General features: G+C 38.4%; 1 protein-coding gene across 1 annotated transcript; it reads left to right on the top strand.

Moving 5' to 3' along the window:
- The first annotated feature begins 16,733 nt into the window (after positions 1-16,733).
- LOC135107285 (GPALPP motifs-containing protein 1-like) lies at positions 16,734-23,878 on the top strand. Its single transcript, XM_064016956.1, has 5 exons — positions 16,734-16,946; positions 18,966-19,489; positions 20,286-20,453; positions 22,731-22,877; positions 23,419-23,878. The coding sequence occupies exons 1-5, from the start codon at positions 16,871-16,873 to the stop codon at positions 23,575-23,577; spliced, it is 1,074 nt and encodes a 357-aa protein (XP_063873026.1). The 5' UTR covers positions 16,734-16,870; the 3' UTR covers positions 23,578-23,878.
- The last annotated feature ends 670 nt before the right edge of the window (positions 23,879-24,548 follow it).

The raw sequence follows: 24,548 nt of genomic DNA, 5'->3' as shown, positions 1-24,548 counted from the left end.
TAATATTGTTTGGGTTTACTAGACTGACGTGTATCTAGGAGGAAGAGGAGGACAAGGAGAAGTCGTACAACAACTACACTAACAACAGCACCAATCATTAAAAGAATCAAAACAACAATAATATCATCGTTGTTATACTACAGTCATTATAAAGTGCTATATCACGAAAAAAAAAAAATCAATAACAGTGAAAATAAAAATGAACAGTAAATGCAGCTCATATAGGAACGATAAAAAAAAAAACAAAAAAAAAAACAAGCTGAACAAACTATTAAATGAGAGGTCTTTAATAATACAGCTCTCTATTACTACCTTCCCTTTTTGCAGCCTCCGCTTCCCACTCCTCCCTCTTACTCTCCCCCTCCTCTTTCCCCTAATGCGTCCCTCCCACGGCCCGGCAGTCAACAATAACCTTCTCCCTTTACAATAACACGGGTGGTAATTGGTGATTAAGAGCGACGATTAAGGAGGGGCTTGCTATTTTCTCCTCCCCACACCTCTCTCTCTCTCTCTCTCTCTCTCTCTCTCTCTCTCTCTTGCAAAGTACTAATAATGGACTTTTTTATTATAATGGTAGTCTCGCACTTTGCCGTTCAGTATTATGGAAAGTAATGATATGCTAACTGGTAATGATAATGATGATAATAATGGTAATTGTAAGAAGAAGAAGAAGAAGAAAAAGAAGAGGAAGAAGAAGATAAGCTTCCAAACTCAAAATGTAGAAAGTTGTCCAAGCAAACACACACATACACACACACACCTAAGAAAATCATATTTCATTGCAGCAAACCATCACTGAATCCTAACCTAACATAACCTGCCCACTTATGTACCTATCTTCCTACTTCTTATCTAACCTAACCTAACCACCTATCTATCTAACCTAACCTAACTTAATCTAACCTACCCATCTATCTTCCTACCTAATCTAACCTAACCTAACTTACCCACCTAACCTAGCCTATCCTACCCACATATCTACTTACCTTCCTACGTACCTAACCTAACCTAACCACTAATCTACCTACCTCCTTACCTAACTTAAATTAACCTAAGCTACCCATCCACCTACCTTTCTACCTGTCTTATCTAAATCACGGAGGTGTGAGAAGTATACATAATTTGCCCGGAAAGAGAAGGCGAGGAAGCGAGGAGAGAATATGTGTGCAGAATGGAAACCAAATCTTTCTGACCCAATGGGGGGGATGTCTTAAGCACGCATATTGAGAAGACATGATCAAAGGCGGTGTTCTGAGTGGACACAATGAGTAGTACCACAGTTATTATCATAGCCTCATCTGACAACGGAAATGACAGAAAGGAAAATAATTGTTCGTTTAGTTTTCTATATCTGCCATTTGCAACTTTCGATAATAGTTTTTTTTTTCGCCAAATTACATAAGAGAGAAAAAAATGACAGACGGACAAACAAACAGACTGGCAGACTAATTGACTGACAGACAGACTAAAAAAAAAAAGGAAAGACCCCGCAAAAAAAAAAAAAAAAAAAAACGAGGAGCAGACATATTGGTTGCAAAAAAAAAGAAAGAAAAAAGAAAGAAAAGAAAAGAAAAAAAGAAATAAACAATTCTTTCGTTTACATTTCACACACATTTTTTTCCACACTCCACTTCAGTACACGACATTCCAGACGCCCTCCTCTGTCACCGTCGCCGTCAGGATAACGAACAACGATGTCAGAGATAACAGATTACGTCACCAATAACACTAATCCAATCACTGCTGGCCGGATGCACACTTGGGGAGGGAAGGGAGGGGGAGGAGGTGGAGGGAAGGGACAGGAGGGAAGGGAGGGAAGGGAGGGAAGGTACGCCCGAGTGGTTCCTGATGGTGATGGGATTCGTCTCGTGCACCTGAGGGAGACACGTGCTGAGAGAGAGAGAGAGAGAGAGAGAGAGAGAGAGAGAGAGACGGGGGTGGGGGGCGTACAATACGTATTACTGTAGTGCTAGAATATAAAGTACAAAAAATATATATATTGAAAGAAGAAACACAGAAGCAAAGTAAGTAAATGAAGAGAGAAAGAATGAAAATACAGGAAAATATATACAGTCGTAGTGGGAGTAAGCAAATACCCACCACCACCACCACCACTAGCACCACCACCACCACCAGCACAGACACCCCTCCCTCCTGCTCCCTGCTCAGAGAAGCGGTTTGTGCGGGGCGAGGCTGCCCTAATGATGGAAAAAATGGTAATATCATATCCCGTCCGGCTCGTAAGTCATCGTTAGACTGGGTATCGCCTCCTCCTTATACCTCCTCCTCCTCCTCCTGCTGCTTCCTTCCAAAGTGTCGGTCTCCCGCCCCCCTCCTTCCTCCCTTTCTCCCTCCGCGCGTGTATCTGTTGCCACAGTCGTCAGGAATAAATGGGGCACACTTATACTGTAACTCTACCTCCAAAGGGCGAGAGAGAGAAACACACACTATACCTTGAGAAGACCCTTACGAATCTTACAGAAAGAATTCCAAGTTATTATAGTTACAGGTCAAAATATTACGCTCTCTCTCTCCCTTCTCTCCTATCTCCTCGTTTTCTGTATTATTGAATCCTGAGGAGTAACTTTAAAAGAAGTAACTGTAGTGGTGGAATTAGCCGAGGTGCATCATCGACGTTCGGTTTTGGCTAAGTAATTCCCCATCGACCGCCATTAGTCTTCTCATAATCCTATCGAAGGTCTTTACAGGGAGGAGGGAGGGAGGGAGGGAGGGACGACCGTGGCTGGCTGATAGACAAAGATTCGGTTACAAGAAGGGACGGGAAAGGGAAAAGGCTTGCAAATAATTACTTTCCTTGTCTTTTCCTCTCTTCTTTTCCTTTCACCATTTTCCAAGAGTCAGGGGTTGGCGCCATGTACGAGTCTTCTCCAGTTGTTTCAGTCCCTTGCATCTTCCTTTGTGTCTCCCATCATTTGCATTTCTACCGCTATTCCTTCTCTCCATCTGACTGTCTGTCTACCCTTTGATCTTCTCTCCACAACTGTTTTTTGTTTTTTTCCAGGCTCTTTTAATCGGTCCCTGGTCTTCTGTTCTTACTACGTGACCAAATAATTTCACTCTTATTTTTCTTAATATCACTTCAGTAATGCATCTCCTTACATTTTCCTCCCTCTTTCTTCTAATGCACATAACAGAGGCAGTGCGTATAAAAATTACATTACTCGCTACATAATGATTTATATAAGTCACAGATAAAAAGGTAAACAGAAAAATGCATACTGGTAAAGAGACAATTAGTTGGATGGATAAATAGATACATACATAGATAGATAAACTGTTAGATATATGGATTAAGAGAGAGAGAGAGAGAGAGAGAGAGAGAGAGAGAGAGAGAGAGAGAGAGAGAGAGAATATGTATATTTTCTACTCTTTTAATGAAGTTATTTACGACTAAGCCCCCTCTCTCTCTCTCTCTCTCTCTCTCTCTCTCTCTCTCTCTCTCTCTCTCTCTCTCTCTCTCTCTCTCTCTCTCTCTCTCATGTGCAATCCGATACTCAGTCGTAATTTTCCCCTCCTTTTCTCCCTCCTTTCCTTCCTCCTTCTCTCCTTCCCCCCACCCTAACCTTCCCTCTCTCTCAGTGGCCATTAGAGGTAAAAGAAAGAAAAAAATATAATTGGATGATTAATTTCCTAGAGGCTTTATCAGAACATAATACCCAGAGGAGGAGAGGAGGAAGAAGAGGAGTAGGAAGCGGAGAGCGAGAAGGAGGTTAGCTAAAGGAGATTAAGATTAATTATAGAGGGACTTTATATTTATATATTGTTAAGGTGTGATTATGACATCGCAGGAATATTGAGAAAACCTTATAATTTTACGGATCTTAAATTCGCATCTCCATTGCTCACGCTAAGACGCCTGAGTGTACACGAAGAAAACATGTGATTTTGAGACTTCCTAGGGAAACAAATGAACATCAAACTAGTAGTAGTAGTAGTAGTAGTAGTAGTAGTAGTAGTAGTAGTAGTAGTAGTAGTAGTAGCAGCAGCAGCAGCAGCAGCAGCAGCAACAGCAGTGAGGTCTAAAGCAGTGAGGTCTGAACCACTGGATCAGGGGGTGCTGTGAGCTTATCATTAAACCCAGCTGTGACGTCACTGAACGTTTCCCTTTGTGTTTCACAACACAAGGGGGCAGTCACAGCCTGCCCTCTAAAGACAACTTTCTTCTTCTTCTTTCTTCTTTCTTCTTTCTTCAAAAATATCATGGCGACTCCTCCCCATCTGGGGAGGGAACCACAAATGTCCCCAGGTCGGACTGCTCTTCTGATATGAACCCAAAGTGTCTTGATACCCTCCTCAACTCTTTCTTCATTAACTTTTGCAACATTCGCGATCTTAGATCTAATTTTCAATCTGCAGAACACCACCTCTCCTCTACTAAACCTCATCTTTTCGTCACTGAAACACAGGTATCTGAGGCAACTGACAGTAGCCCCTTTTCTGTTCTCTCCTACTTTCTCTATCCTCATTTTCAATCCAAAGATGGATTTTCCGTTTATGTGCGTAACGACTTAACCTGCTCTCGTGCCCACGCTCTTGAATCTTTCGAATTTTCCACCATCTGGCTACGACTACAGAGTCACTCTCAAACTAAATTTATCTGTGCTTCATACCTCTCACCTAATTCCTCTGACTATTTAGAAATTCTTTGACTGCTTAACTTCCAGAGTGGAGCACATTCTGACTCTCTTCCCTTTTGCGGAAATCTCCATCCTTGGAGACCTCAATGTTCACCACCAGCTTTGGCTTTCCTCTCCCTTCACTGACCATCCTGGTGAACTAGCCTTTAACTTTGCTATCCTCCACGACCTAGAGCAATTGGTGCAACACCCTACTCGTATTCCTGACCGTCTTGGAGATACGCCCAACATTCTTGATCTTTTCCTGACCTCTAATCCCCCCTAAGCGAAGGTGCCTCTGACGTTTTGCCTCTGCTAGTTGGGGGGACCTGAGGAGGTATTTTGCTGATTTTCCTTGGAATGACTACTGCTTCCGTGTCAGAGACCCGTCTTTGTGTGCTGAGAGCATAACAGAGGTGATAGTGTCTGGCATGGAGGCGTACATTCCTCACTCTTTTCTCGACCTAAACTTTCCAAACCTTGGTTTAACACAGCTTGTTCTCGTGCTATACATGATAGAGAGGTGGCCCACAAAAGGTACTTAAGCCTTCCATCACCAGAATTTCATGCACTTTATATTTCTGCCCGGAACCATGCCAAGTCTGTTCTCCAACTAGCCAAAAACTCCTTCATTAACAGAAAGTGTCAAAATCTTTCAAGATCTAACTCCCCTCGTGACTTCTGGCACCTAACCAAAAATATCTCAAATACCTTTGCTTCTTCTTTTCCTCCTTTATTTCAACCAGATGGCACCATTGCTATCACATCTATCTCTAAAGCTGAACTATATACTCAAACCTTAGGTAAAAACTCTACCTTGGACGATTCTGGGCTTCTTCCTCCCTCTCCACCCTCTGACTACTTCAAGCTACCTATCAAAATTCTTCGCAATGATGTTTTCCATGCCCTCGCTGACCTAAACCCTCGGAAGGCTTATGGACCTGATGGGGTCCCTCCTATTGTTCTCCGAAACTGTGCCTCAGTGTTTGTACTCTTTCAGCTCTGTCTGTCAACATCTACCTTTCCTTCTTGCTGGAAGTTTGCCTACGTTCAACCTGTTCCTAAAAAGGGTGACCGTTCTAATCCCTCAAACTACCGTCCTATTTCTTTAATTTCCTGCCTATCTAAAGTTTTTGAATCTATCCTCAACAGGAAGATTCTTAAACATCTATCACTTCACAACCTTCTATCTAATCGCCAGTATGGGTTCCGTCAAGGCCGCTTTACTGGTGATCTTACGGCTTTCTTTACTGAGTTGGTCATCCTCTTTTAGAGATTTTGGTGAAACTTTTGCTGTTGCCTTGGATATATCAAAAGCTTTTGATAGAGTCTGGCACAAAGTTTTGATTTCCAAATTACCCTCCTATAGCTTCTATCCTTCTCTCTGTAACTTCATCTCAAGTTCCCTTTCTGACCGTTCTCTTGCTGCTGTGGTAGACGGTCACTGTTTTTCTTCTAAATCTATTAACAGTGGTGTTCCTCAGGGTTCTGTCCCGTCACCCACTCTCTTCTTATTATTCATCAATGACCTTCCAAACCAAACTTCTTGTCCTATCCACTCCTACGCTGATGATACCACCCTGCACTTTTCCACGTCTTTTCATAGACGTCCAACCCTTCAGGAAGTAAACATTTCACGCAGGGAAGCCACAGAACGCCTGATTTCTGATCTTTCTAAAATTTCTGATTGGGGCAGAGCAAACTTGGTATTGTTCAATGCCTCAAAAGCTCAATTCTTCCGTCTATCAACTCGACACAACCTTCCACACAACTATCCCCTCTTCTTCAATGACACTCAACTACACTGAACACTCTCTTCTACACTGAACATCCTCGGTCTGTCCTTTTCTTATAATCTGAACTGGAAACTTCACATCTTATCTCAAGCTAAAACAGCTTCTATGAAGTTAGGTGTTCTGAGACGTCTCCGCTAGTTTTTCTCATCCCCCCAGCTGCTAACTCTGTACAAGGGCCTTATCCGTTCATGTATGAAGTATGCTTCACATGTCTGGGGGGTTCCACCCATACCGCTCTTCTACACAGGGTGGAATCAAAAGTTTTTCGTCTCATCAACTTCTCTCCTCTAACTAACTGTCTTTAACCTCTCTCTCATCGCCGCAATGTTGCATCTCTAGCTATCTTCTACCGCTATTTTCATGCTAACTGCTCTACTGATCTTTCTAACTGCATGTCTCCCCTCCTCCCGCGGCCTCGCTGCACAAGACTTTCTTCTTTCTCTCACCCCTATTCTGTCCATCTCTCTAATGCAAGAGTTAACCTGTATCCTCAGTCATTCATCCCCTTCTCTGGTAAACTCTGGAACTCCCTGCCTGCTTCTGTATTTCTACCTTCCTATGACATGAATTCCTTCAAGAGGGAGGTTTCAAGACACTTATCCTTCAATTTTTGACTACCGCTTAGGACTCTGTTCTCGGACTGGCATCTCCGTGGGCTTTTTTTTTTTTTTCTCAATTGGATTTTTGTTACCCTTGGCCAGTGTCCCTCCTACATAAAAAAAAAAAATGGCAGAAGCAGCAGGTGTATAATAAAAGTAGTAGTAGTAGTAGTTGTAGTAGTAGTAGTAGTAGTAGTAGTAGTAGTAGTAGTAGTTGTTGTAGTAGTAGTAGTAGTAGTAGTAGTAGTAGTAGTAGTAGTAGTAGTAGTAGGAGGAGGAGGAGGAGGAGGAGGAGGAGGAGGAGGAGGAGGAAGAGGAGGAGGAGTAGGAGGAGTAGGAAGAGGAGTACTAATAGTTGTAGTAGGGGTGGGGGTAGTGGTGGTGGTGGTGGTAGTAGGAATACGTATGTAGGTTTAGTACATAGTTATATTCAACTTAAACTAAATTTTACCTGTAAACAAAGTTTAGAAGATAAAAAATAAACACTTTATTGACTGATATCAACTTTCTATATCAATATGCTTACTCAACTTTTATAGATTTATTTATTTTTTCTTTTTTTCTCTCTCTCAAAACTACAGAACTTTTGATCATGAAACGTAGAAGTGAAATATGTTTATAGAAAGTCATCATCATTCAATAAAGAAAGAATTTTTACTTTGTAAACTTTCTTTAAATGTGAAATATTTTCAAAGTTAAATATCATTACCTTCACACCGCTCAAGAGAACACAAAACATGCGCATAATGTGTCTCCCTTAAGAAAGGAACATACATCTATTACCAAGCAAAAATTATGAAATTGAAAATTGTTTCACTCATTGTCCTAGAAAGAATTTCGAACATTTTTCTGACTGGAAATTTTCCGTCTAAACTACAGAATTTTGAAACATGAAATGTAGAAACAAAATATGTATATGGAAACTTTATATCAATAAAGAATTGTTTATTTATTTATTTAATTATTATTATTACCATTTATTTATTATTATTTTTTTTAATGCTTTAATTTTCTTTTAAATGTTTAATAACTTTAAAGTTAAGTATTATCTTCACACCGGTCTTGTGAATACAAAACATATGCACAATGTGTCTCCTTTAAGCAAAGAACATTCACTTATTATCAAGTAAATATTTTAGTGAACCTGGAAAGAATGAAAAAAAAAAAAATCATAATTAAAATTCTCTAGCTTAGAGGGAAATTTTTTTAATCGCAAATTTTTTTATACTTTTTCCCCAGGTGCCAGACCTTTAAAAAAATAAAATAAAAAAAAAATTTCAGTCTCAAAAACTTTATCTGATACTGGATAAAAGGTTCCTTACTTAAAGGAGACACATGGTGCGTATATCAAGTATTCTTTTCTATCCATAGGAACACTGCAAACTTTAACCATATTTTATTTTCAAACAATGATTAGACAGTAGGAAACCATATTTAATCGACTGATATAAACTTTCTATAAGAATATTTTTCTTCTACTGTTCATCGCTTACGAGTAAAATCCTGTGATTTAGAGAATTTTTTTAATTGTGAAATTTTTTGAATTTTTTTTTTCCAGGTCCGAATCCTGATTTTCTTTTTTTTTTTTCTTCTTCATTCTCATTCTGGACATTTTTATCTGATAATAGTGATATCTTCCTTTAAAGGAGACATATTGTGTGTATGCTAGATATTCTTTTGTGTTTATAGGAACAGTGCGTAAATAATTGTTACACTATTTCAGTCTTAAATAAAGCTTAAAAAGTAAAAAAATAAATAAAATAAAAAAAATGCCATGTATTGATTAATATAAAATTTCTATATCAATATTTTTTTTTCTTTTTATGACGTACATTTATGTAGCTACTTAAAAAATAATCATAAAAATTTCATAAGCAATTATAGCAGCATGAGAGTTAAGAAAATGTATTATTATGAGGAAAGAAAAGAATGGTAAAATTATGGAAGAAGAAAAGGAATGCGTGATGGACATGAATCTCTTGGAAAGAAAAAGATCAGGAGAAAGATGCATAAGAAAACACATGCATAAAGAAAATACACCATAGCTAAACAAGAAATGATAATAAATTAAACATACACATACATAGTGCAAAATGAGGTTGAAACAAGTAATAAATGAGAAAAAAAAGACAACAAATAAAGGTTTTAAAAGAAAATTAAGTGGGATGTATACATAATTCTCATTTCGTCATCTTTCAAAACCTTATTTTTTCCATCTGTCTATCCAAGTAAACAGCAACACAAAGCCTACCGGAAGGGTTAGGGAGGTTGAACCATATGACTTAGCACGCTGGCTCAGGGTGTCTCTTGGCAGGGGTGTTGGCAAGGATTCTATACATCTTAAGGGCCTATCACACTGGGCAAGCACATTCCTTGTGCGAACCGCAGGCTGGTTCAGAAGCGAGTCACACGTGGAAGAGAGGAAAGGAATGCAAAGGCTAAAAGGAGACAGTAGAGGTTGAGGGATGTAGGAGAATTTCCAGGTAGACTTAAGTGAGAGAAGCTGGGAGGATGAAAACTTGAATGGTGTAGATGAACTGAATGATAGATTTGTAAAGAATGTGAAAAATGCAGCAGCCAGCCAGGTAGTGTGTGAAAATCGTACATGTAACCCATAATGGAATGACGAGATTAGGGATGCTAGGAAGGAGAGAATGAGACTAAATAGTCTGTGCAGGCAGTTGAGAAAGAGGAGGCATAAGAGTGAGGAAGTTGAAAGTGATTACCATAATGCATGGACAGCGTATGTGAGTCAGCAGTGAGTGACGAAACGAGAGATATGTTAAAGCTAGGTGTGTGAGAGAGGTGTGATTCGGTCCTTATGAGAGAAAGATGTTGAAGGTGGCCGAGAATGATACAGATTCCTGAAAGGTGAGGTGATACCTGACAGTGAGAATGTGGAGAGCCCGAAGATGAATGGGGTGACAGGTAAGGAAGAAATGAGAAAGGCGATAAAAGTTTTGACAAGAGAAGGTGGAGTGGGAACTGAATGGAATGTGAGAAAATGGAAGAGTGAGACAGACAGAAAAATAAAGTGTGTGGAACTGAATAAATGGAAGAATGAGATGGAACGAAAGAGTACTCTGGAATGGTATTATGGAGAAAGAGGCCCCGATGTATGAAAGGTGGTATGATGGAAGCCTGGATTGTGATCTTTCCCGAGCACAGTGTATGGATGTGAATGCAAAGAATTACAGATGGTCTGAGTCCCATAGTGGAGTGTGCCAGATGAGGATGAGATGGTGGAGCATGTGATGCTGGAGTGTGAAAGGTATGAGAGAGACAGGAGAGCGATGATGCAAGTTATTTTAACTGTGTTAGGCATAATAGGAATGAAACTGTGGAGAGGACAGGAAGGAAATGGATGGTGTTGCTGCTGGGACTGTGCAGAGACGAATGAAAGGATGATCGAGGCAGTAAAGGAGTTTCTGGCGAGAATGTGGCGTCCCAGATATAAGGACAATTAGTTTGGTGGATATTGTTCGTTTTTCTGCTTGTTTTGTCTGTTTTTCTTTTACAGGAGCTATCGGACCATAACGTGCTAGAAGTTGTATTAAAGTTATAAGAGAAAGGAAAGAAGTACAAGGAAAATTAATGGGTAGTAAGGAAATATTATAGACACTCACTGGACAAATTCAGAGAAAGTCTAGAGGAGCAGGTAGTGAGGGGAAAGGTTGATAATATGAAGGAGATGGAACTACTAAGGATTAAAGATATAGCAGATAAAGTTTTGAAGAGTGTCTACAGGAGAGTGGAGAAAAATGGTGACAGAGAGGAACCCACAATGATAAATGAAGAGATAAGAAAGGAAATACGAGAGAGAAAGAGATTGAATAGAAATAGAAGGAATGCAAAAAAAAAAACATTTAAAGAGGAAGAGAGATGGAACAAAAAGTAAAGGTACAAACACTTATAAGGAAGGAAATATATGAAGAGAAGATAAAAAAAATAATAAAAGAAAGCAAAGATAAAGGAAAAAAAAAAAACATGTGGGAGTACATAAGAATGTTAAAAGAAGAATCTGTCAAAGAGAAAAATAAGATAAGTTTATATGGAGAGGATGCCGTGGAGCTGGAGAAAGATAAATTAGAAGAGGAAGTCAATGGTTTTTGGAGCAGTATTTACAGGGAACATGGTATTGAAATAGAAACTATATGGAATATGGGAAGAGAAAAGAAACCATAGATAATAAGCAGACTGTAAGACTGGAGAGAGTAGAGGAAATAGGGAAAGCAAAGAGTAATTACTAATTACATAGAGACGTGTAACTTATAAGTAAGGGAACACACGGACATGACAAGAAGGGCGTAAGAAAGTTTTATTTACTTGGAGGAAGAAAAAATAAATGAGGAAGAATTGCCTAAATGCATAAACAAGACCAGAAATAAAAGAGCAGCTGGTACAGACCATATTAAAGGAGACCTATATAAAGACCGAAGTATTAATGGGAACACTGATAAGAAAGATAGAAAAAGAATGGTAGAAATAGGGTGCATATCAGAGAAATGGAGGGAATCAAGAACAGTAATGATACCCCAAAACAAGCAGACCAGCTGTAAAGGAAATGAGACCAGTTGCGTTAAATAATGTGGGATACAAGCTACTGATGGCAGTGGTAAGAAACAGCAGAGAGAAAATTATTAATGAAAGAAAGACAGGCAGGATTTACAGAAGGTAGTAAAATCGAAAACAATTTATTTAATTTGAAATATTGCCTAGAAAAAAAAGAAAAAAAACTATAGATTGAAACATCCACTAATAGTCACTTCAATAGATTTTGCAAAGGCTTATGATACGTAGTATCATAAGGGGAAAATTGTTAGAAGTCCTAATGAGAAATATCGTGGACCCAAAATTAATAAACGTCATTGCAGAAGTGTACACAAAAGATAAGACGAAAATAGAGTTGGGAAAAGAAGTAATAGAAATAGAGGTGTGTAGCGGAATACGACAGGGGTGCATCTACCACACTTTTTGGTGCTACTTTGGCTTGTTATCTACTGGGAAAAAATATCTATACCGTACTTTGGCTTGTTATCTACAAGGAAAAAGTATCTGTACTGAACTTTTTTTTTTTTTATTTTGGAATGATATATAGCATAGGAAATATGTAATTTTTTTTTATTCATATTCTAGCGATGAACAACACGTAAAGTACATCGGCTAAAAATTGCTAAATAGAGGCCAGGAACTTCTTTTCTCATCATCCGCCACTAGAAGTAGTCTCGGTGAGACTGAAATGCTCTTCAATTGATGCCTCACATTATTTTCAATATACGAATCTTCGCATCAAGCTAGGATCTTTCACTTCCTTGAGTATGAGCTCCGATGTTAGAATCGACGTAATGTTGCTGGTGATTTACGGAAAAAATGATGAAATTTGAGTTGGTTTAAATTATAGTAAGCTGGCCAGTCGTCGGAATGGATTATTGAGCCTTCAGCGACTTTTCTCGGAATAATTGGGTGAAGTGTCTCACGGTCTCTTCTTTGAACTTCGACACTAGAACAGACATTCCGCTCATGATTCAAACTCTCTAACCAGACATTTTCTCTCGAAATTAGGACAAGTGTTTTCCATGTTCTTGATAAGTACAATTTTTCTTGTTGTAGATCACAATATAAAGTGTAGATTATGTAGGATAGTATTTCATAAGTACTAAGTACTTATGAAATACTATCCTACAGATTACATACAAAAGTAGATTCATAACACGTAGATCGCAATATAAAGTGTAGATCGCATAGCAAAGAAGGTTCATGACGGAGATAACAAGCCAAAGTAGCACCTACTTTTTAAATTGCTGATTTATAACATTATAGAAGAAATAGAAAAAAAATAGGCAAGAGTTTTAGAGATAAGACTTTCAAGATTGCATCACTGCTCTTTACCGCTGATGGGATGCTGTTGGTAAAAAGTGTTGAGGAAGCAGTAATAAATATATAGTAATTGGAGATAACAAATAAAGAATTTGTACTAGAAATCAATAAACAGAAAAGTAACATCATAATCTTTTATATGAAGAAAAAGCCAAATTCAATGTACAGAAAGAAATAATGTTTCAGAAAGCTGCAATGCTTACTAACATGACACATAATGTGCTAGCTCAAAGGTGTTCAATAATATTAATAGCAAAAAACTTGCTGGAAGGCGGTAACACTATACCATCTATTTTGTATGGAATAAATGTAATTGAAATAACAAAAACAGACAAATAAATTACAAAGGATAGAAAACAGTGTGTATAGAAGGATCCTTGGGACTCATGCAAATTGTTATGCATACACTCCAGAGACAGCTCCACGCGGGGAAATAGGCTCCTCAACTTTCAAGTGCGAGGATGACAATTATAAGACAATGGAAATATCTCAGATATGTATTAGTATAAGGGATTGGTTTGAATATGAGGATAGGAGAAGAGATGATAGAGAAGAAAAATATTATAGATGGATAAAATGACTTTAGGAAGGTAGAGGTGATGAGTGAGAGTATAAGTGAGGCCGGAGGAAGAGTATAAAACAAATGATGAGAGACTTGAATACAAGAGAGTGGATGAGAGAAATTAATGTAATAAAAAAAAAAAAGCCTGAGAACATGGAGGAAGGAGTTAAGCGGCAAGAAGAGGTATACATAAACGACCAAGCCTCAGAATTGATATTTAAATGCGTAACAAATGTTATATAAGGCTGAATGACAGAAATAGATTTAATAATGAGGTAACAGCATTTAATATGTGTGGAATAGAATATGAAGATAAGAAACATTATTATGGTGCCCAGAATATCAGGAGGAAAGAAGAAAAAGTATAAGATTGCAGTACGCTCTTGAATCTTCCGAGTTTTCCACCATCTGGCTACGACTACAGAGTCACTCTCATACTAAATTTATCTGTGCTGTATACCTCTCATCTAACTCCCCTGATTATAAGAAATTCTTTGACTACTTAACTTCCAAAGTGGAGCACATTCTGACCCTCTTCCCTTTTGCAGAGATCTCCATTCTTGGAGACTTCAATGTTCACCACCAGCTTTGGCTTTCCTCTCCCTTCACTGACCATCCTGGTGAACTAGCCTACAACTTTGCTATCCTCCATGACCTAGAGCAATTGGTGCAACACCCTACTCGTATTCCTGACCGTCTTGGAGATAGGCCCAACATTCTTGATCTTTTCCTGACCTCTAATCCTTCTGCTTATGCTGTCACCCTTTCTTCTCCGTTGGGCTCCTCCGATCACAATCTCATATCTTTATTTTGCCCTATCACTCCAATCCCTCCTCAGGGTCCCCCTAAGCGAAGGTGCCTCTGGCGTTTTGCCTCTGCTAGTTGGGGGGACCTGAGGAGGTATTTTGCTGATTTTCCTTGGAATGACTACTGCTTCTGTGTCAGAGACCCGTCTTTGTGTGCTGAGCGCATAACAGAGGTGATAGTGTCTGGCATGGAGGCGTACATTCCTCACTCTTTTTCTCGTCCTAAACCTTCTAAACCTTGGTTTAACACAGCTTGTTCTCGTGCTATACATGACAGAGAGGTGGCCCACAAAAGGTACTTAAGCCTTCCATCACCAGAATCTCATGCACTTTATATTTCTGCCTGGAACCATGCCAAGTCTGTTCTCCAACTAGCCAAAAACTCCTTCATTAACAGAAAATATCAAAACCTTTCAATATCTAACTCCCCTCGTGGTTTCTGGCATCTAGCCAAAAATATCTCCAATAACTTTGCTTCTTCTTCTTTCCCTCCTCTATTTCAACCAGATGGCACCACTGCTATCACATCTATTTCTAAAGCTGAACTCTTCGCTCAAACCTTTGCTAAAAACTCTACCTTGGACGATTCTGGGCTTGTTCCTCCCTCTCCTCTACCCTCTGACTACTTCATGCCACGTATTAAAATTCTTCGCAGTGATGTTTTCCATGCCCTCGCTGGCCTAAACCCTCGGAAGGCTTATGGACCTGATGGGGTCCCTCCTATTGTTCTCCGAAACTGTGCCTCCGTGCTTGCACCTTGCCTAGTCAAACTCTTTCAGCTTTGTCTGTCAACATCTACCTTTCCTTCTTGCTGGAAGTTTGCCTACATTCAACCTGTTCCTAAAAAGGGTGACCGTTCTAATCCCTCAAACTACCGTCCTATTGCTTTAATTTCCTGCCTATCTAAAGTTTTTGAATCTATCCTCAACAGGAAGATTCTTAAACATCTATCACTTCACAACCTTCTATCTGATCGCCAGTATGGGTTCTGTCAAGGCAGCTCTACTGGTGATCTTCTGGCTTTCCTTACTGAGTCTTGGTCATTCTCTTTTAGAGATTTTGGTGAAACTTTTGCTGTTGCCTTGGACATATCAAAAGCTTTTGATAGAGTCTGGCACAAAGCTTTGATTTCCAAACTACCCTCCTACGGTTTCTATCCTTCTCTCTGTAACTTCATCTCAAGTTTCCTTTCTGACCGTTCTATTGCTGCTGTGGTAGACGGTCACTGTTCTTCTCCTAAATCTATTAACAGTGGTGTTCCTCAGGGTTCTGTCCTGTCACCCACTCTCTTCTTATTATTCATTAATGATCTTCTAAACCAAACTTCTTGTCCTATCCACTCCTACGCTGATGATACCACCCTGCACTTTTCCACGTCTTTTCATAGACGTCCAACCCTTCAGGAGGTAAACATATCAAGCAGGGAAGCCACAGAACGCCTGACTTCTAATCTTTCTAAAATTTCTGATTGGGGCAGAGCAAACTTGGTATTGTTCAATGCCTCAAAAACTCAATTCCTCCATCTATCAACTCGACACAACCTTCCAGACAACTATCCCCTCTTCTTCAATGACACTCAACTGTCCCCCTCTTCTACACTGAACATCCTCGGTCTGTCCTTTACTTATAATCTGAACTGGAAACTTCACATCTCATCTCTAGCTAAAACAGCTTCTATGAAGTTAGGTGTTCTGAGACGTCTCCGCCAGTTTTTCTCACCCCCCCCCCCACCTGCTAACTCTGTACAAGGGCCTTATCCGTCCATGTATGGAGTATGCTTCACATGTCAGGGGGGGTTCCACTCATACTGCTCTTCTAGATAGGGTGGAATCAAAAGCTTTTCGTCTCATCAACTCCTCTCCTCTAACTGACTGTCTTCAGCCTCTCTCTCACCGCCGCAATGTTGCATATCTAGCTGTCTTCTACCGCTATTTTCATGCTAACTGCTCTTCTGATCTTGCTAACTGCATGCCTCTCCTCCTTCCGCGGCCTCGCTGCACAAGACTTTCTTCTTTCTCTCACCCCTATTATGTCCACCTCTCTAACGCAAGAGTTAACCAGTATTCTCAATCATTCATCCCTTTCTCTGGTAAACTCTGGAACTCCCTGCCTGCTTCTGTATTTCCACCTTCCTATGACTTGAATTCCTTCAAGAGGGAGGTTTCAAGACACTTATTCATCAATTTTTGACCACTGCTTTGACCCTTTTGTGAGACTGGCATTTTAGTGGGCATTTTTTTTTTATTGGATTTTTGTTGCCCTTGGCCAGTGTCTTTCCTACATAAAAAAAAAAAAAAGAAGTATATAGAGAAGATATTATATGGATATACCTGTTTGAAAATAAATTTAGTGAGGAGACGAAGAGAACAGTTCATAAATTGTGGATACTAAGAGAAAAGGAAAGGAAAGAGAAAGAAGAAAACAGAAGACCCAAACAGTGAGAAGGGACGCGTCAGGGAGTGCCGTTCCAAAGGCAAAACTCGAGTCGCGACTAGCAACTCAACACATCTACCTAGTTTAGTGATACAGATTTCATGTCGCAAACTTTCCGAAGCTTTCATTGAGCTGTAGTGGCAAGTTGACAGTGGCTACCATGGGAGACTCAGATAGTGACGGAGAGGCGTATGGGCCGCAGCTACCTTCTACCGCCGCCCAACTCAGCAGCAAGAGTAAGTATAGTACCAACTACCGGGGTGCAATGCAGTGAGTGGTGACTGTAATTCATCTTCATCTAAATATAGCAAGACCTTTCATAAAGATATTGATATGTTTCAATTACTTTGACTCTCATATTTGCTACAGATGGATACATTTCAAATCATCCCGAACTCTCCAAACACCCATAGAGATCTGGGGTATTATGGAAATCTCATTTCGAGATAGTGACCTTATTTCTGACAAAAATATGAAACATTTTTTTTTTATTGTTAATTGCACAGTGGAATCTGCTGTAAAATCAATGAACTGTGTTCATCAAAACCTAACCCAACTTTTCTAACAATTCTTATCAGATAGTTTCTTATTCTGAGTAATTTGAACCTTATATATACCTACTGCAAATCATTCATAATGCTGACCTGACAACAATTTTTAAAGATTTATCCATTTTTTTGGGGAATCAAGCTCGCTTGCTCCTGTGACAACACTCGGATGTGACACATCCACTCATTTGATGGATTTCTTAACCATGCCAGTTAGGTTAGGTTAGTTTGGGTTAGCTCAGATTAGTTTAGTTAGGTTAGGTTAATTAAATTAGTTTTGTTAGGTTAGGTTAAGTTAGTTTTGTTAGGTTAGGTGTTGATGTGTGACAGCTGGCTGGTGGCCACAGGCAACAGCAGCCAGTCCTGCTTCTGCTTGGGGTAACATTGTGAGTGAGTGATGCTGCTGTGTTATGTATTTGTGAGAACAAAACTATTTTTTTCTGATCGATTTCAATCTGTTTCTGTATTAATCTCCTTCTCATTTTTATCACAAATTATTAGTTTCTAACAAGCAGATTAATTCAAAACAGGCCAAAAACTACCAGAAAATAGCTTCATTCAGAATAGAGAGACCAGTGAGAGTAAAATTTTACTGAATTTGCTAATATTATTTTCAGTATTATTGCAATCTTGTAACTGCCACATAACAATCTCCTAAGGAGGTGTTTTGATTCCTATGACTTGAATTCCTTCAAGAGGGAGGTTTCAAGACACTTATTCATCAATTTTTGACCACTGCTTTGACCCTTTTATGGGACTGGCATTTCAGTGGGCATATTTTTTTATTGGATTTTTGTTGCCCTTGGCCAGTTTCCTTCCTACATAAAAAAAAAAAATAAATAAATAAATAAAAATAAAAAAAAAACTTACATAAGTCGTTAAAATTGCAGAAGTTCTGTGCAACTCTAAAACTTTATCTTTACCTTTGTGTCACAACCCTGTGTTGTTGTCAGGGTTGGAATTTTTTTTTTTTTTTTTTTTTTTTTATCAGTATATTTGATTTAAATTAGATTTTTTTTTTATTTAAATTGATTTTTTTATTAAATTATTTTCTTGCATTAATCCTTGTTTGTTTGCACTGATTATTTGTTTCAGCCTTATGGTACCATTTTCTTGTATTAAATTTAGCCAATGTTAAATGAAATCATTGGTTAATATACATTACTTAACATGATAATTTAATCAGATCTATTATGTTAAAGTAACTTACTTTGCATTAAAGAAAAAATTAAGCTCCTTAAATTTTATAATTGCATTTATTGTTATTATTAATAAAAAGACCTTATTTTTTTATTTATTTTTATTTATTTATTTTTTATTTTTTTTTTCAAATATTTTTTTTGTAAGAGATGGCAGTGATTCACTGGTGCCTGATTTGCTGCAGGACCAGCACATGATCAGTACACTCAGTACAGGACAAGTACACTTGATACTTTACCTGTACAACTGCTTCACATGTTCTTCCATCTTCCTTGTGTGTGTGTGTGTGTGTGTGTGTGTGTGTGTGTGTGTGTGTGTGTGTGTGTGTGTGTGTGTGTGTGTGTGTGTGTGTGTATCATATTAGTAATTTCTTGGAGGGTTAAAGGAGCAAACTGTAATATGTGTTTTTGTTTCTGTAGAGGAACACCCTGTAAATATCAGGTTAAGATTAGTAATTCCTTAGAGGGTTAAAGGAGCAAATTGTGATAAGTGTTTTTGTTTCTGTAGATGGCAAGAAAGAGGAGGAAGATTCTTGTACACCTTCCCTTCCTCCACACATGAAGACAAGTGGAGGATCAAGTACCACAACACATGACCTTCAGGATGGTCACAGCGGAATGCAAGAACCCAACAACAGTGAATCAGAGGAGGAAAGTGGGGAGTACTGCCCTCCCCTACCACCTCACATGCAGCAGGGGAGCAGTAATAACAGTGAATCAGAGGATGAAGGTGAGGAGTACTGCCCTGCCCTGCCACCTCATATGCTGCAGGGGGGAAGTAAGACCTCTCCTCAGTCTCGACAGAGAAGACCCATGGTGGGACCCATGTTGCCCAAAGGCTTTGCTCCACCCACAGAGGACCCATCCATGAAAGAAGATGAAGAAGAGGAAAGTGAAGAGAAAGAAGAGGAGACAGGCCCAGTGATAGGTCCTCTGCCTCCTGTTGACAAGGTGAACCCAGAAGAGTACAGGGCATGGGAGTTAGAAGAACGTGCCAGGAAGATGCGGGAGAAATTGGAAGGCCGTAATGTGGTGAGTGATTATTTGATTTTGTTGAGTTTTACTGTCTTGTTCTTTTCTCTCTCCTTTGTGTCAATAATGATTGAAAAGGAAAAGTACCAGAATTATGGAAAAACATGATGAAGAATTCTTAGCAAGTTTTTTTATATTTCAGCTTGAATGAGTTAACAAGAAATTGGGAGTTAGGTGTGTATTAGTAGAAAACTGGTAAAGACAGCTGAGAATGCCTGACTCCATGGAATCTGTTTAGGCAGAAGATGAAATGTGATCTTTCCAGTTTAGATTATTAACAAAAGACACACACAGGATGTTTCGTGTAAAAGAAGGGAGACAGTTGATTGTCACTAAAGGGGGGATAATTATCTGGAAGGTTGTGTTGAATTGATTGATGACGAAATTGTGTTTTGAGGCATTGAACAATACAGTATTTGCTCTGGCCTATTCAGAAATTTTGTAAAGATGAGACATCAGGCATCCCTGCATGAGTTGTTTAATTCCTGAAGGGTTAGATGTCTAGGAAAAGAGGTGAAAAAAGTGCAGAGTGGTATCATCAGCAGAGAAGTGGATAGGATAATGAGTTAGGTTTTGAATATCATTGATGACTACAGTCAGTCCTCAACATTCGTGAAGGTTAGGTATCAGAAACATCTATGAATATTGAAAATGCACAAATAATTGATGTGTTTTCTTTAAGAAATATATATATTTCTATTTTCTCCTTTCTGTCCTTTTATATGTATATCCTTCCTTATTCTTCATAGCTTGCACTCTTTCCCCACTCCTTCACAGTCTCCTCTGTCTTCCTTAGGATTCCAACAAGCCTCTTGCCCGGGAAAGTTGGATGACCGAGCTTCCAGATGACAAACCAAATTTCTGTGGTTTGGGACCAAGGCAGTTCCTCCGCAAGACCCCAACTGAGAGAGGGGACCGCTCTTGTTGGACGGACACACCTACTGATAAAGCTAGGAAGGCAAAAGTGAGTGTGTGTCTGTGTGTGTGTGTGTGTGTGTGTGTGTGTGTGTGTGTGTGTGTGTGTGTGTGTGTGTGTGTGTGTGTGTGTGTGTGCACGCGCAGTCGCGCATATAGTATACAGGGTCTGAGCTACATATATTTGTTCAGTTTATTCTTTTATTGATGTATACTCCTTGTTTCTGTTGCCCCTACTACAGTATTCTGTTCCTGATATTTACTGTATTTGCTGGTGCACATGACTGATCTGATCTGCAAGTGCTTACTAATGAATCCCACTAATTTTTTTTCAGCAAGGCAATATCAAAACATTTTTATTCCCAGGAAACACTTATATCAATTCTGTAATCACTTGATCAAGAATATATAAGAAACTATAAAGTTTTGAATAGATTGCTTTTTAAGCAAATTTGTGAAACAACTTCCTCATTGAAGAAATTTGTGAGAAAAAAAGAAAATCATCATGTGAAATCTTGCTTCATCTTGCAGAAAGCTAAGTAAATCCATTTTTGTTTACTGTAATGTATAATACAGGAAAAAAATCAGCACACGGTACCGAAAAATAAAGAAAATGCATGCAGTTGTATTTTCAGTTTCATAATTCTGTCAAAAAATTATGTAAACAAACCACACACTCTCACAGCTGTGCTAAGGAGGCAAAGTTGTCATGACTGCTCTGATGAAAGAAAGAGTTAGTCACCTTATAGTATTCCTTTACTATTTTTATTTCCAATATTTCACAATGTTCAAGCAAGTAGCATGAAAAAAGTATATATACATACATAGAGTATTGAATCTAAGCTAAATATCATAGTTAACAAAATATTTTCAGTTTCTTAAATATGTAGAACGCATTCATAAAGAAATAGAATATCAATTTGTAAGATATCCTGCAACAAGATATGACCAGGTTTGGTTACCTTTCAACAATTCCTTCACATTTCAATTAATATGATTTTTCCACAGTGTTTGAATCCATGGGAGGAAAACTTCCACAAAATTTATGATGAAACATTATCTTTTCATCAAAATAGCTATTAATTTTCTTTTTCTCAAAATTTTCATATACTGTGAGAAGCTGTACTTTTACTATGTGTAATGCAAATATCTTTCCTCCCTCAAAGTTCCTTTTGTCATTTCAGACATCCAACTTCTCTTTGTCCTTACAATGCCAGATCTTGTAATTTTTTTCAGTTAATTTGTTATCTTCTATAATGTAATTAGATCTCCCCATCTCTCTTCTTTCTTCAAATATTGGTATTTTCTTTTTGTAGGTTTTCATAATTTGTTACATTTTCAAGCAGCGGCATTATATTAGTTGCTATTTTTTTTTTTTTTTTTTTTTTTTTTTTTTCATATTTTTCAAGTGAGGGAACCACAGAACTTCAGCATATTCTAGTTGTGATCTATAATAATAATTGGGGTGGTTATTTTCATCATGTATTTGTCCAGGAAGTTAAAGCCAGCTTTATATTCCTCATCATCATACACATATCTCCAAATATCTTGTTTATATGGCTTTCTGGTAACAACTTATTGCATATTACTTCAAAGAACAAAACCAAAATTAATTGCCTTTTCTTGAAATAGTATAATTCCTTCTGCAATTAATAAAAAATAATAATGATAATAGATGTTCATCAAGTATCCAAAGTTTTGGGAAATGGATATTTTATCATCCACTGAGACCAAAGGCACTCATTCCTCCACTACAATGGTCATAGGGGCACTGAGGCCCATGAGAGCCACCACAGTGGTGAGATGGTAGAATATTGCCATATGAAGAGTAGATATGTGTTTCAAGAATTTTTCTCCTACAAAAGAAAAACTTAGTGTGTAAATTGTTACCACAAAAAAAATGGAAATATTCAGAGAAGGGACAGAAAAGATCAGGGGAATCTGTATTTTGTACTAGGAAGAAGTAACCTTGAAGCTTATAGGAGTTTTGCAGAGATTGAAGCAATGTTTGAGGAAATTTATGTATTTTCAAAAATTTTCTCAGTTTTTCCTATATTCTTTGTTTGCAGTCCCATATATAGACCTTTGCAAAATTTGAAAATTGTAACATTGTAGCAACTCTCTCTCTCTCTCTCTCTCTCTCTCTCTCTCTCTCTCTCTCTCTCTCTCTCTCTCTCTCTCTCTCTCTCTCTCTCTCTCTCTCTCTCTCTCTCTCTCTCTCTCTCTCTCTCTCTCTCTCTCTCTCTCTCTCTCTCTCTCTCTCTCTCTCTCTCTCTCTCTCTCTCTCTCTCTCTCTCTCTCTCCTTAAAATTCCATTTCTCATTAGGAGCAGGAGCAGCACCAGATGGAGGAGAGCACTCCAGAGGAAGTGGCTACCAAGCAGAGGGATAAAGACCTGACAGAGAAAGTGGATGAATACAACAAGAACAAGAGAGCCAAACCCCTTGTAGAGCTACATAGAAAGGAACTTAAGGTACTGAAAGAGACTATCTTTGGAAACATGTGAGGCAGAGTATCTTGAGTCATTTTAGTTTTATTCATCTCATGCACTGTGTGTTTCTCAAAGGTAATGGTGAAGATGTTCAAAGATCAGAGAATATTGATGTGTCCTACAATCAAGCATATTCTCTATGTTATTGGTTGGGCAGGCTCGTCCATTTGGATGCTTAGTGTAATCCTACTTGTTTATGATGCTTTGGAAATTTAGATTGAAGAATTTCTAGAACATTTATATTGCACACATTTTTCCTTGTTTTTTCTTTTCTACTTCATTGCTGTGTGTTCTCATCAGGACTATTTTAAAAGCCACAGAGATCATTCAGGTTCTCATGAGTGCTTTTATTGTTGGTGTAGAATCCTTTGTTTATCAATGGAATCATGCAAATACTCATGAAAACTCAAGTAACTTCCACTAATTTTGAATAGTAAAGTCATAGCACTGAAATGTTTAGGAGAATGAAGCATTATATTCAGTATCATCTTATGTATCTTTATTCTCCCCTCTTCTCCTGCAGAGGAAGCAGAAATCTGAGGGGCCTAAAGACCGTCGGCCCTTCAGTCGTGAGGAGGATCTCAATGTCAACAAATTTGATGATGCCCAAAGAGAAAGTGTCTTGAAGAAGGCACGGCAGCTCAATGATAGGTTTTCTTCAGGGAAGGCTAAGTTCCTGTGAGTTTGATGAGAGGAGCTGGTCCATTGCAAAAAAAGAAGATTGGGTGAGGTAATTTGTAAGGATTTGTTTGAAAATGTACAAAATAGAGCAGTATTGAGTACCATTTTAATTGACTTTTTATTACACATTTATTTAGTTAATATTATCAAGATATAAAAGTTATTTGTATTGTAATTTTGTAAATGTGTGATAAACTTACATCTAATCAGTCATATTTAGTGAATAATGTGTAGATTATGTCAATGCTTGAAAATTTCCTGCCCTACAATTTTTGAATAAAGGATTCATAACTTGTAATAAATATTTTTCCATCTGTAAGGAGGATGTGTTAATGAAGTGAGTCATTAGAATGCCTTGTGTAGTGGCATCATGGAATGTGAAAGGCATGTTGTCTATAAAATCAGAGGAAGTCGACTGTTTCCAGTATATTAAGAATCCATCCAGTAAAATTTTGCATCTTGCTTGAAGACACCTAAACCTTTAGGTGTCTTTTGATTTGAATCGGATCATGTTTAGTTGTGCCATGCATGTTTTTTATCCATGCGCACTCATATATTTAAGGTTGTTTTCATGTGTTTATATGCAGTGGTGTACCGACTTTATGCTTCATTAGCTCTACATAATGGTAGAGTGTGAAGAGGATAGAATTGACAATTTTACCTGGAATGGAAAGGAATGGAATGGAAAGGAGAGGCCTGAAGATTAACATGGAAGACCAGAGTGATGTGGCAGAGGTGTGGGTGGTAACTTCATCCTGTGCACAGGATGTGGGATGTGGTGCCACAAGAGATGCTCAGGGATGAGAAATGAGAATCTAGCAGGAACAGTACATGTGCCTAGCATTAGTCAACTCTAGAGGCAGATGGAGGAAGTCCACAAATAGTGGACTAGTTCTCATATGTGGGTGACATATTGTCTTGTTAAACTGGAGCAGAAGGAGCTTTGAGAACAAGAATAGCAACTGCATGGAA

Source organism: Scylla paramamosain, chromosome 15 (assembly GCF_035594125.1).
Source record: "Scylla paramamosain isolate STU-SP2022 chromosome 15, ASM3559412v1, whole genome shotgun sequence".
NCBI lineage: Eukaryota > Metazoa > Arthropoda > Malacostraca > Decapoda > Portunidae > Scylla > Scylla paramamosain.
The sequence above is the reverse complement of the archived record's forward strand: the minus strand, read 5'-3'. Positions and strand labels throughout refer to the sequence as shown.